Source organism: Falco rusticolus, chromosome 10 (genome assembly GCF_015220075.1).
Source record: "Falco rusticolus isolate bFalRus1 chromosome 10, bFalRus1.pri, whole genome shotgun sequence".
Classification (NCBI taxonomy): domain Eukaryota; kingdom Metazoa; phylum Chordata; class Aves; order Falconiformes; family Falconidae; genus Falco; species Falco rusticolus.
The window spans coordinates 13037378-13051049 of NC_051196.1; the positions used below are offsets into that span (position 1 = coordinate 13037378).

Sequence of the window (13672 nt, forward strand, 5' to 3'; positions counted from 1 at the left end):
CTTAAACCCTGATGTATTTCTATGAGTTTCTTTACTCAACTTGCTTCTGTTTTCTTCTTTTAAAAGAACATGTCTTCCCCACGGAAGACGACTTGTGGTCTTAAATACTGTGTGTTAACACAGTACTGTACTGTTAACACTAAACATGTGAACTGAATGGACATTCATCTGCCAAAAGGCATCGCTAACCATCCAAGACACAGGACAGAAGTTGCCAGTGGTTGGTATGGGCTGGCAGAGAAACCAAATGCTGAAAGGTATCCTCAGAGGTAGCAGGCTTTAGATTTGGGGTCTAGAGCTCAGTTACCAGTCAGTAACAGCTGGGCAGCCTGGAGGCAGCAAAGGCAGAGATGTGCAGAGACTGAGGGAAGAACTGCAAGGTGTGGGATGGAATTCTTTTCATGTACCGTTTTCCAGACATATGGACAGCTAAAGCTGCATTGATTCCTGTATCAGTCCATCCTTCAGGTGATAATCTGGTCCAGATCAGCACATCCAGGGAATGTGCTGAATGGTCCTAACATTTTCTTTGATATCTCCCTGAGATCCAGGCACAGGTCTCTATCTGACAGGAGTCTAAGCTTAAGCCTCCAGTAATCAGTTCGTACAATCCGAGGGAGAAATGGGGAACAGCTGGGTGCAAGGAGTGTGCCAGCTCACACTAGCCTGTAGCAAATGAAGTGGTTGCTGCAGCTTGTCGTCGTGGAAGACTGCTTCCTAGGGAAATGGCATTGTGTGGACACCTTCCCTCCAGACACAGTGGATGGGTGGGAGTTATGTTTCTGAAATGCTTTGTGATTGTTTAAACCGAGTGTTTATAACATAAACCATAAATCGGGTGTTTGGAGTTTATACTATGTAAGTTGTGAGAGATAAAACGGGGGGTGGGGGTGGGGAGGGCTGGAAGATACAGTAGCATGGCTAACACCATCACAGCACTGGTAACCTGCTTTTGTGAGAGCCTCAGCAGATGTAAGATGCACGGTAAGCAACATCCCAAGGAACCAGACCCCGGGATGCCTCTTCGGTTCTGTGTTACTGCCCTCACTTTCTAAATGGGACACTGAGGTACAGCAGGTAAATGCTAGTGGGAATAACTACAGCTCGAGCCACCAGCCTGTGCCTCTTACTGATATCACAACACTGCATATAATGAGCACATTTAGGAAATCATTTAGCCTTTAAGATTTCCTGGCTGTGGTTGTTATGAAAAAGCATTTGAATATGCACTATAAGAAGGAGCGTAACTAAAAAAAAAAATACTGTTTTTGTAGCACTGAAGGCAAGTTTCAGAGCCTTTAAAGAAGCTCTTATCTTGTAAAATATGCTTCCTTAATACATTGTGCACTTGCCCTCCTCAGCCTTTTGTTTCCATGATTACACATGGTCTCCTTCTTCCCCTTCTCCCTCGCCCGCGCTACAATCCCTTTTTGTGTATTCCCACTAGGCACGCTCTGTCCATTGACTGAATGGAGACGGGCACGTGTGCTGCTCTGCCCTGGCAAACATTTGTGCGTGGCGTTCGGGGCGGAGGGAGGAGGATTGAAAGGCTTTTCTCTTCTGTGCACAAAGGTCACTTTCCCCCCCTCCCCTGCTCCATGGTTTGTTCTCTGCTAGCTGCTGCGCTGCCTCCATTCCCATCTGGGGCTGTAATAGATCCTTTGGGGATGTGTTTGCGAGCTAGTCCTGTAACGGAACGAGTACAGGAGTGCACATTGGCGTCCTGTCCCACTGTTTCTGTTCTCCTAATGGAACTGTCTCTCTCATGAGCCAGGTCTGTGTGTTCCATTCGAATGCTGACAAAAATAAAGAGCATTTTGTTATTGTTTATTAGTTGTGCAGAAGTGCTTCCTGCTGCGATGCCTTTCAGACACCCCCTCGGCTGTTACCCTGTGGAAGGAAACAGACGGAGATTTTTGCCTCCTGTGCATCTTACTCATTGGATTAAGGATAAAATTGAAGCTTTCCTAAAAGACTGGGTAGCCTTAAAAATGAATGAATACATGGGATTAAAAACCCATGAGAGAGTTTATTTATTCTAATCCTGTTTAGAAGTAACTATTGAAATAAGTGGATTTACTAGTGCAAGTGAAAGGAAAAGCTGAATATGGAAGGTCCTGTTGTACATTTACCTTTTGAGTTCTTGAACTCTGAGGATCAGGTAATTAAATTCATGAGCCAGAGGAGGGATGAAAGTAGGTAGCAGGATATACTATCCTTTAAAAATGTTTAAGTTCCAGAAGGAGGTGAAATTCCTTTATCACCTGGATGGACTTGGCCATGGCTTTGTGCCTCCTGTTTCCTTATGTGATGGTGTTGCTTCTGAGGTGCACACACTGAGGAGCAGTTGTAATTTTGTGCCATAAAATAATGCTCCATCACTGTGCTCATTTTGTCGGGTTGGGGCTTTTTGTTGTGGTTTTGGTTTTTTGCGTTTTGTTGTGGTTTTGGCTTTTTTTTAACATAATAGTAAAACAGTAAAACCATATAAAGTAACCTGGGAGAAGGGAGCTCCAGTCACCTGCTGAAGAGGCAGTTCTCTGCTGTTAAAAGCAGATGGGTTTGTGTGTCTTGCCAGGGGGTTCTCCCAATGCACCTGCAAAAGGAGAGTGAGTCTTGTCGCAAAGCTTAAGATCCCCTCCTTCGTGGTATTCTGTCAAGTGAAGTCTGCGTCTCTCGCAGCACAGGGTGTGAAGATAATACACAGCCTACTGCATAAGCATTCTTTTAATTGCAGAAACTGTAACTTCCAAAACGCCAGGTGGAGGGGGATCTGTGGGGATTCCTGCCTGGAAATGAAAAACTGAACAGAGTAACGATGGGCCAGGTGTCTGCCTTTCATGAGGATATTCCCTGTGTCACATCTGGTGCCAGCATAACTGCTACCCCTAAATGATAAGGGAGCTTTGCAGTCAGGGGAGGGCTGAGCTGTCAGGTGAGTGGGGGATCAAGAATTATCATGACGGTTTGATGGCGGAGGAAGGATGCTGTGGAGTGCGGCGTGGCTCTGACGATCGGAGGCTCAATTAGGTTCTCCCGGACACGGGCTGACATTCCGAGCAAGCGGGACTTGCATCACGCTGGGTGTTGGGTATGAGAAGGTGTTCTGGTCCATCAAATGTAAAATGACAAAATCATTTGTAATCTCTCATTACTAGTCCCTGTGGCTTTTACGTCTGCACCTCCCTTGTGGCATTATTCAACAGCTGATAGCTTTCTTTTCTTGCCAGCTACTTAAAAATGAAGTATACTATTAATGGTTGTAGGAGGTAACTGAAATCTTTTACTTAAAACTTCACAGGAAAGAAAAATAGGTCAGATCTTAAATATGGTTACTAATGGCTGAGTAGCCTTTCTAATTATTTGCACCTGATTGCAACTTACCACAGGTGGGTGCAGCCAAAGTTCATTATAAATATTTCTGCCTAGATAGGAGGTGGTTTCTCCCAGTGAGTAATGAGCTTGAGAATACGCTGCAGAAGGCACATAACTACATGCACAATTTTTTCCCTCTAAATTATTTAGAAGTTGAGAGCGACTCTATTTAACTGCTATGCATGCAAAAAAGGGCACTAAAAGAAGTAAAATCTCCCTGTCCAATGCCCCTTGATAGGATGTTGCCTACCTACAGTGCAGGCTTTGTCTTTCCTGCACACATTTAAAGTTTGCTGGGGATAAACAGCTATTCATCTGTCCGCTCACGGGATTCACAGTACATCAACTCCATTTCGTCTGTGCCACAACACAGTGTAGTGCAAACATCGGGTGACCTTCCTTGTGATCTCATCTAAACCTGAATCTGTGCCATAAAGCTGTTTCTCTTGGTGGTGTTCTGAACGTGTCCTCTTTCTTCTTGGCTTTCTGGGGAAGTCTGAACTATCTCAGAAACGCAGGGACTTTCGGTGTGCCCGGTCAGGCAAGGATTTCTTTTTCAGTTTTTGCTTTAAGTGAAGATTTAGGAAAAGAATTCATGCTTTAGATGCTGGAAATCTGCGTCTGTAATCCAGGTGTCCTTCCAGCCATACCTTCTCTTCTCCATTTATTTATTTATTTCCAATGAAAATATTAAGTACTCGAGCATCTTTTTTTATGTGCATGCTGCATAATGGGGAAGGCTTCTCAAAAGTTTTCTTACAAGTGGATTCCCAGGTGGTGCCCATTAGTCACAGCTAATTACAGAGCTCTGGTGAACGAAGAATATATTGGAGCTCTGGTTCCCCTCCTCCTCCCACAGTGCTTCAGAAGAAAATAAAATAAAAAAACCTGCAGACAAATCCAGGTTTTTCTGTGGTTGTAGTCTCCAAAGAGCTCCGGAGAGATCACAGATGTGGTTTCATGTTTCAGGTTTAACTATAGTGTAGTAACTACAGTATTATCTACAGGAGAAATGCAAGTGGGGAAAGAGTCATTAATTGACAGTGAAAAAGTTCAACCTATGTGCTCTGTGTTTGGTTTTTTAAGTAGCTGAATGTTTAGCCAAACCGTATTTTAACTTTTAATGGCAGCCCTGAAGGTTACAATAATCTTGATATGTTAAAACCTTAGGAACAGAATAGGAAAGGAAATTTAGATACGTGTTTCAGAAGGTCAGTCGGAGAAAAGCAGAAACACTTGTGATTTAGTTAAAGGTAAGACACATTCTTCAGTTTTAATTCAGTTGCATACAAATGCAAATAGAAATACAAATGCGTACCTCCTGTGAGGTACACTGACCTTACTTTACAACTTAGGCACTGTTTTAGGTGTGTCAGTGGGTGCACAGTAAGCCAGCGGCGAGAGGTGAAGTTGCATTGTTATGCACATGAGGAACCCATAGCTCACATGAAATGTTTAACTGACATCTAATTTTCCCGTCTTTTGTTACCGTTCATCCAGCATCCAGGAAGTCTGCTAGGTCGAACGAGTTCTTATGTGTGTGTAGTATAAAGTACTAGTTCCGTAGGACCACATGGGATGTGTCTATTATTTTGTTACTATGGCTCTAGTGACCTTCCCGCTCCTATATTAGCAGTGCTTGCTGTTTTCCCATTGTCAGGAATTCAGACCATACATATAACTGGGTATAATCTTCATTGGTGAAACTATTGTCTGGAGAAAACAAAATAATTACAAAAAATAAAAAGTGACGCTATAACCTCATCAGGAAATTTCCACTTAAATGCGTATTTGGGGCTGAAAGAATGTGTAATTTAGAGGGTACAGGAGGCAGATCACATAATGAAATCGTGTAGGACTCTTCATGATCTCTCTCTTTTTGACCGGTATGCTTTTCTTTGAGGTTGGTTTGTAGCTGGTTTTTCCTCCCCCAAATTTGATTTCTGATTTTCAGAACTGCAGTACAGTGAAGGCTGCAGGAGGAGCTTGAGCTCTCAGAAAGATGCCCCCAAAGAACTAGGGCTAGGGCAGGAGCGTCCTACCTAGAGAATGAAGTCCAAATCTGTTGCCCCAGCTCTAGGAGACACACGTGGATGAAAACAAAATCAGTACAGTTGTAACAGCTGTACAAAAAGTTGTTAGTAACAGGTGTGAATATTATAGTCTCTCTTTAGAAGAATTGCTCTGTGTACCCCTGATAAGGAAAGGCTTAATTATCATATACCTGCATTAAAATTACTTGGTTTGGCTTTTATACGTTGAAAAAGTACTCCTAGAAGGTTCGCTTTTCATCACTATGTGCTTGGGTTGATGCATGAACCAATGTCTGGAACAATGCTACGCCATGGTGGAGGAGCCTGAGGATCACAGTGTTCCTTAAGAAATACTACATGAATTTTGAATGCTATGGTCTCTTCAAATTAATAAGTCATTGTGAGACTAAACATTGTGTGACCAAGACCTCTAGGAGGCTCAAGAGTTCAAAGCCAAGTTACATAACAGTGTTCTGATATTAAAAGTACTGAAAGGAGCAAGTCTGAGTGCAGTGATCCGCTGCAGTGCAGATGGTGCGTACAGCCGCTGCATCTCAGCCTCCCTGTTGGACTGGTACCCACTGGCTGCCCTGTGCCCTGAGACATAGACTCTTGCCTCCAAAACGCTTTTGAGATTTTTTGTTTCTTTTGGTAGGTAACGTAAGAAAGGTGTTCTTATGTTTAAACATCCTCAAACTTTGGGGAGGGAAAAAAGAACCCCATTTTAAATTTGGACTGTGTTGTTTTAACTTGCTTCCCTTTCTCTCTAGTGAGTAAATGCCCCCACAGATGAATACTCTTGAAGTACCAAAAGAGCCTAGGATATTATTTTGTATTCAAACACATAGGTTAGTGTGTGTATTTGAACTAGTTTGTTTTAGAGGTATCCCCTTCAAAAAGGCTGTCTGCAAGTTACCTCTGAGGCACAGAAATAGTTTTAATTCAGAAAAATTGGAGAAGGGAAGAGATTTTGATTTTATACTGATGCAGTTTGTCTTATTTTCCCCCAAAGGACACCATGGTTTAATGGATGGGGCTTTAACCTACCCAGAGGTCAGTCTTTGCTAGACAAGTGGAACCTTATTCCTGAGGGAATTGATATACTAATGACACATGGACCTCCCCTTGGTAAGTGAAACAAAAACTGTGTGTGATTTTTTTGCATGAGAATTTTACTTTCAAATAAGCAAAATTAATAATATTAAAAGCTCTACTGTAATTGTACCCTAACTCAAACCTATGCGTTAAGAAGCCTTTTTGGAAGAAATGTAAAGTGATGTTTTGGCTTAGCAGATTTCGTAATAAGAAATAAGGTGTTTTCTTAATAAGATTTTTTTTGTTAAACTCAAGATAGGGAAGACCAAATACTTAAGTCTGTAGCCGGTATAGTTTAACATTTTATTTAAGAACAATATTCATCTGACAAATATTTGCCAATGCCATACAATTTTGCAGAAACTGATTAAAACTTTTTTCCACTACAGTGACATGTTACCATAAGGTTTTAGAGTACAGGAGTATGCAGTCACATCTTCTCCTTGATAATGTCCTTGTAAACTTACAATATGTAACAGTCGTTTTAGGGATATTAATTGGCTTATAGCAAACCTGTGAAGGAGTAAAATTATGTTCTTAGGTAATTGTTCCTTACTCAAACTAATGACAGGTGAGCACAACTCCATGAATGCATGATTTGTTTTTTTCATTAAATAGTTGAATTTTTCATTTAGTTTAATTTTGCTTGCTTGGTAAATGTGAGTAATTTACTGAATACCCATTTTAATTCTAAGTTCTAAACTACATTCTAATGGCTTTAAAAAGACACCAGGGTGATCATTCAGCAGAGGCAGGAGTACTCAGTTTCTGAAGCTGCTGAAGCCCACACTAAAACCATTTGAAAATTCCTGCTATTTTTCCCTGTCCTGTACCCCACAAGACAGTATCTTATATTATTTACTGCTATTTTTTAAGACACGTGGCAAGCAGTCTAAGATAGTGTTTTAAATATTTCAGTTGGTTTCACAACTGAGCATCTGCCTTTTATAAATAGGGTTTATCAAGATAAGAAAGTGTGTCAGTCTCTTCATTACCGTTATTGTTAGTAGACTGATTTTGTCAGCTCTTGAAATCCAAGGGGTCAGATCATCACTTGAAGTCACTGACTTTTGAGATGGTAGTGAGTATAAAAAAAAGCTTTTCAGAATTGCAAGGTGCCGTCATAAAACAGCATTTAAGTGCTACCAGGTTGGCTCAGAGCTTCTCAGTGACCGTGGAGTCGGGAATTAATGCATGCTTATGTTTTCTGCCACAATTAAGTTAAGAGTCAGCAATGTAAGCAGAGCTAAGGAAAAAAAAAAAAGTCCAGAAAGTTTTTTGACGAGTAGTATACTTTACCACTCTTTTTATATCCTCGTTACTCTTTAATACTACTTGGAGAATATTCTAAGATGATCTGCAAATTTTCTTTAATCTGAACTAGAGCTACCAGCATGCTGCTTCAATGAAGCAGCGATACGCCATCCACTGATGGTGGATCGTGCCGGGTATTGCAAACCAACGCTTTGAATAGCACTCTTTAATCTGTTTATTTTCCCAAAGAAGCAAAAAAACCCACAAGCATGCTTATGATGTTTCATGGGTGCTATTTTAAATGGGTTGCTAATTCATCTGCTCTGAATTGGGTTCATATAGAAATGCTGTGATGCTGCAGACACTAATGAGTGCTTTAATTGAGTAAGCGTACTTAAATTTTGGTTTTGATGGAGATAATGGAGGTTCAATTTCAAAAGGTTGGCACTGTATTTTAACTACAGGCACAGATTAGGTGTTAGTACTGTTTCTAAAAGGAGGGGCCGTAGGTCTCAGCGTGCATGATAGCATTGACAAAATGCTGCTTTTTTTTTTTCCTCCATTGAAATACATGTTTTATATTGAAATGTTGCTCCATTGAAATACCGTAAATATGAAGGGAGGTAGAGCTGTAACTGGACTCTGTTCTCTCCAAAATTCAGTCAAGTTCATGCCACAACATGTTTTTACTACCTGGGATAAACTTGGCGGAGGGTGTAATTACTCTAAAGTCAGTAGAAGGGTGCTACAGTGGGATGTGGCTCCTGATTGCCCTTTTACTCCTCCTCATTCATCTTGTCCTTCTGATCCTTGTCAACGCTAGTCCAAGCAGCAGACTTCTGAAACACATGATGTCAAGTTTTGTGCATTTTTCCAGATTATCCGTAGGGTTGAGTGGCAATGTAGTCAACTAGCATTAGCTTGTTAAGCAGTTTAGCTACATTGCTTGTGGTTGGTGACCAGGGGCTCAGAATTAACCTGACACTTGCAGACTGTGGTCCTCTGGAAGATGTGCAAGACTGTATTTTAAATCTTTGGGGTGGCAGAGGTACTGGGTTGTAGATCAGATCTTCCTGAAGTGTTTAATTTCTGGAGTAACCATGTAGCTGGCTCAGGAAGCTGACTGCTGTAAGAGCCTGGGGAAGGGGAAGAAAAATCTGCAGCAGTGCCAGGAATAAATGTCCCAGGGTTTCAAGGTGGAAGATGACTTTAAACCCATAGTTTTTTTTTAAAAAAAAAAATCACATCCAGAAAAATATTAATGCAGATGGAGGGAGGAAATCTTAAGCAAGACAAAGTGACAGCGAAACATTTCTTAAAAGCCATTGTGTGCTTTAATGGAGAGGTTACGACTACAGATAATGTAATAAACCTTCCATGAATTATGACTTCCTGAAAGACTACGTGAAACCTTACCTGAATAGAGAAAATTAAGAGTATTGATTGCATTTTGCCTTCAGGTTTTCGAGACTGGGTTCCAAAGGAGCTGCAGAGAGTGGGTTGTGTGGAGCTGTTGAACACGGTGCAGAGGCGAGTAAGACCCAAACTCCATGTCTTCGGTGGGATTCATGAAGGTAAGGAGCAGCACTGCTCCCCTCTTTGATCTCAGCCTGATTTCAAAGAAGCACATTTTGATGGTGTGTTGCAAAGGATAGATAACAGCATATTGAACTAAAGTAGGGAGGGAGTTGAGGGGAGTGATTGCATGCACAGCACTTTGTAAATTCATGCCAGAATTGACACAGGCTGTTTCAGGAACGTGTGCTACATTTAGCCACCTACATCTTTCACTGTGCAAAGGTGGTTCTATACAGGTTCTTTGAAAGTAGTTCAAATTTTGACAAACTTGGCTAGAGAAACAGATGAGATTCCCCACACTTGCAAGCCAAATTGAAAATTATCCCCATTATTCCAAGCACAGGAGCCAAGAAGTGTGCTAGGGAAAAAAAAAAAAAAAAGAAAATCGAAGTCAACTTACTGTCTCAGCTCACCTCCCTCAGTGTATAAGGAAAGGCAGAAAGGAGGGCATCTTGAGTCAGATGTCAGGAGAGATTGCCAGAACTCATTTTGCATACATTTCTAAAACCATCCTACAATACATTTTGTACTGTGTATGTTACCTCCCAGCAGTCTCGTATTTTGGAAGAGATATTTCCCCACTGTCAGTACCAGATCAGGCAGAGTGTGAAGCTTCAGAAACAGTAAGCTCAGTTTGTGGCAGTGGAAGAGGCTGAGAGATAAAATACGTTTTGGAGACACTTAATTATTTAATACGACTTTGTAGCTTTCATATGGCAGAGAGACAAACACTGGGAGTTCTGCCTGAGAGAGAGTGTAAGACTTTGTGACCCTAGAACTCGAAATTACACGTTAAATGCTTCATACTGTCCCCCCTGGAGGTTTCTCCATTGACTCTAACTAGGTTCTTCTTAGGCTTAAAGGTTTGGAGAATTTCATAAAAGAAAAATAAAAAATAGGACAGCTTTCTCAGCTAGTGGTGTTAGTTTTTCCTGAAGCCCTTGTGACTTCCTACAATGAGTTTCATGCCTGGTATCTGTAAATATAGACTTTATAATATATTGAAATGCTGACTTGACCTTAAGTAGTATAGTGGCACAAATAGCAGTCTTCTAATGCATGCAGGAAAAGATTGGATGTTTGGTATAAATGTTAATCCTTGCATATAATAAGTGAGTACAGCAAGACTTCCAGCTAAAACGTAAAGTGCCTGCAGCCTTTGTAGGCACATTGGATGATGAAACTTTTAGTTGTAATACTGTTAAGTAATGGGAGAGGAAAGTGTTTTAATGTACAAGATCATTATTATGAGAAAGCACTGAGGAACCACGTGCAGCACCTTAGATCTAAATCTCATAGGAAAGGTGGCAGCACATATTAAAAGTGAATGTTCAAATGAATTCTTACGAGAATACCAACAAAGTTGTTAAAATCCTGTTTAGTACTTATGCAGAAGACAGAAGAACGGCTTGTTCCAGTACAGAAAGAAATAGCCAAGTGTTAAGAGCATTATCGTATAGTGCAAAATTAATTCTTATCCAGCTCCAGCTGAGGTGAACATGCACCACTTTCCATTAAATCAGTGGAGGTGATGCAGGGTTTTTTTTCCTGGTTGATAAGCAAGAACAACTGCAAACAAGGTTTTTCCCACCATGAGATGATCTAAATCAAAATTGCCAGTCTAAATAAATAAAGTAAAACAGGTGGACAGTGCAGCAATTCTGAAGTGATTATTCTTTCTGATAGACACTGTGGGTAGCTGTATTTATCTTAGCTTTCAGACAGCAGTGATCTGTACTGTATCATAATGGTTTAAAAGAAAAACATTTTTCCCCTGCGGGTTTGTGATGGGAAGGTCTCTTCCTCCATGAAACTTGTGATTTTTATTGTTTTGGGATTTTTTTGGTTTTTAAAGTAGTGTTATTTGGTGCCAAATTCTTCCTAGATTTTTTTTTTTTCTAGCTTCTTCGTTAGCTTTTTGTGGATGTCAGCTGAAAACAATGGCAAAACTTTTTCTCACCTTTTGCACTGGTAGAACTGGAGCCCCTGTCTCCTTATCCTTGAGACAATGTCTCTAAGAGGAGAACTTCTACCTGCTCCGTATCTCTGTACTTCTGTTGCCACATTTTCTCAGCTCACATTTGCTGAACGAAGGCTGAGGCGTGGTGCGGTTGATGGGTCGCTATAGTTTGCTCCACTTGCCTGACATCACTGGAGCGCACAACCCTGTGTGCCCTGTTCCTCTGCAGCAAGCGGGAGAGGGTGGAGGCCAGCGGAACACCGGCATTGCTGCGGGTTCCTCAGACATGCTCCGAACAAGGGCATTGCCGGCTAGATGTTTAGAAGGTTGAGAATAGTCTTCAGCATCCTGAAACTGATGCCACGGTGTTACTGAGGATCAAGTCCTTGGCATGCTGAAAAGCCTGTGATTAATATTCACTGCTTCTTGGTTTTCTTTTGGGAATGAGTTACCAAGATCCCTTCGTAATGAAAAGCAGTCATCTGTTTAACCTTCACCTCCGTTTTCGGCTGAAGCGAGGGGTCATCCATTGACCTCCAGGGCTCCGTCGTGTTATAGCAGCAGATTCCTTTCCTTAGTCATGATTTTCACTGGTAGATAACTTACATATATATATATATATGTATATCTTTAACCTGCTAGTGAGTTTCTGAGGTTTCACAAGCCAGCGTGAGCTCCAGCTTGGCAGTCCTGTGACAAGGAGGTGGATGATAAGGGCGAGCACGGGGAAAGCTTACTGGCTTTGGATCATTGCCCAAAGAAGGGGTTTTGTAGGCAAAATCGAAGTTACTTCTAAAGCTTTTGCTCCTGATTGGTCTTTTTCTTATGACAGACATTAGAGACATACAAACTACAGCGCGCTAATTAATTAGAAAAAGTACCTGTGTGGTTTTGTCTCTGTTTCTGCTGTGTTCAATTGCAACAGGGGATTTTCGATGGAGGAAAAAAGTATACATAAAACAAAAGCATCAGTTCTTTCAAAGACAGTACGTTGAGGGTTGGTTGGGTTTTTTTTTCAATCAAGCCTTTGTGGCGGCGTTCAAGAACTTGTGTCATTTTGAAGGAATTAATTTTATTCCAAAGCCTTGATCCCACAACAAGCTTTCAGCACAGGTGCCCACGGGCAGTATCGTTTGTTTATATTACAGTAAGCATGACACGTTCTCCCTACAGGTTATGGCATTATGACAGACGGTTACACGACGTACATCAATGCTTCAACGTGTACAGTCAGCTTTCAACCAACCAACCCTCCAATTATATTTGACCTTCCAACCCCTCAAGGATCATGAAGCACTACTGCACATTTGGAACTGGGGAAGGTCTATAAACTGCCATTTTCTAATTATAAAACTTACATTCTGTTACATGTTTATTTCAAAAAGCCGGGGAGGTGGGGTGGGGTGGGGGGAGGAGGGGATTTGGGAGAACCATGGGGATTTTGTTTTGGGGTGGGGTTTGGGTTTTTTGGGGGTTTTTTTTGTAAATTGCTGGTACAAAAGAAACAAGAAGAAAAGTTAGAGGTTGTGCTTTTTGGAAATGCAGCATTCATTTTAAATTGATAAAGCATTGTGAATTTGTAAAATGAATTTTGTTTTTCAATAAATTTGCCATTGTAAATTGTTATAGTGTTCTCAAAAGGACAGCCAAGCTTTCTTTTAATAAGTGAGAGACCTTATTTTAATATTATATTATAAGCTAAAAAATAGGCAGCATTTAAAAACACTCAAATTTGCACAACTTATGTTATTGTCGGGGTTTTTTAAGTGTCTTCTTTTTTCCTAGGTCTAAATGTTAGCTTTTCATCTCCATTTATATCAATTTGTTTTTTTAGTAGCACAAACACTATTTTGGGGTCCATTTACCTCTTGATATGTGTGCATATACTGAAACTTGTTTCTGTTAACAGTAGAATGCAGCAAGGGGAGGATAGACTTCTCAGTTGTTTGTCTCTACCTACTATATACGTTAAAGACTGATATAGATAGCCACAGCCTGTATGTGATACCGACCTTTTATTGTTTGTTTTTTAAATTATTTTAGCTTTAAAAGACTGGGGGTGAAAGCTGCAAAGAGCAGGTATTTCATGCAGTAAAAAAAAAAAAAATAAAAAATGTAAATGCGGACTCCTTTTAAATATGAATTTATATATATATGTATTTTTTGTGCATTATAACTAAGCTAGGATTTAATATTGCCAGTATAGCATCTGCAAAATTATGCTGTACAGCACATCTAAATTATGAAGGATGTGACACATTTTCCAAGTGCTGAAGGCCTTCAAGAGCCCGAGTTAAATCTTTGTCATAGTTCAGGCATGTATAAAGTCAAATGGATACAATCAAGCCTAACTAAAATAAGGCTTAGTTGTCCTTTA

At 40.7% G+C, this 13672-nt stretch overlaps 1 protein-coding gene across 2 annotated transcripts in view; it reads left to right on the forward strand.

The window, feature by feature from the left end:
- Nucleotides 1–12709, forward strand: part of MPPED2 (metallophosphoesterase domain containing 2) — a 107573-nt gene extending 94864 nt beyond the window's left edge. For both annotated transcript variants that reach the window (XM_037403323.1, XM_037403324.1), the window contains exons 5-7: nucleotides 6421–6536; nucleotides 9218–9331; nucleotides 12469–12709. In XM_037403323.1, the coding sequence (XP_037259220.1) occupies nucleotides 6421–6536; nucleotides 9218–9331; nucleotides 12469–12587 (349 nt within the window). In that variant the 3' untranslated portion in view covers nucleotides 12588–12709. The remainder of the gene's footprint in view (nucleotides 1–6420; nucleotides 6537–9217; nucleotides 9332–12468) is intronic.
- Nucleotides 12710–13672: the final 963 nt, after the last annotated feature.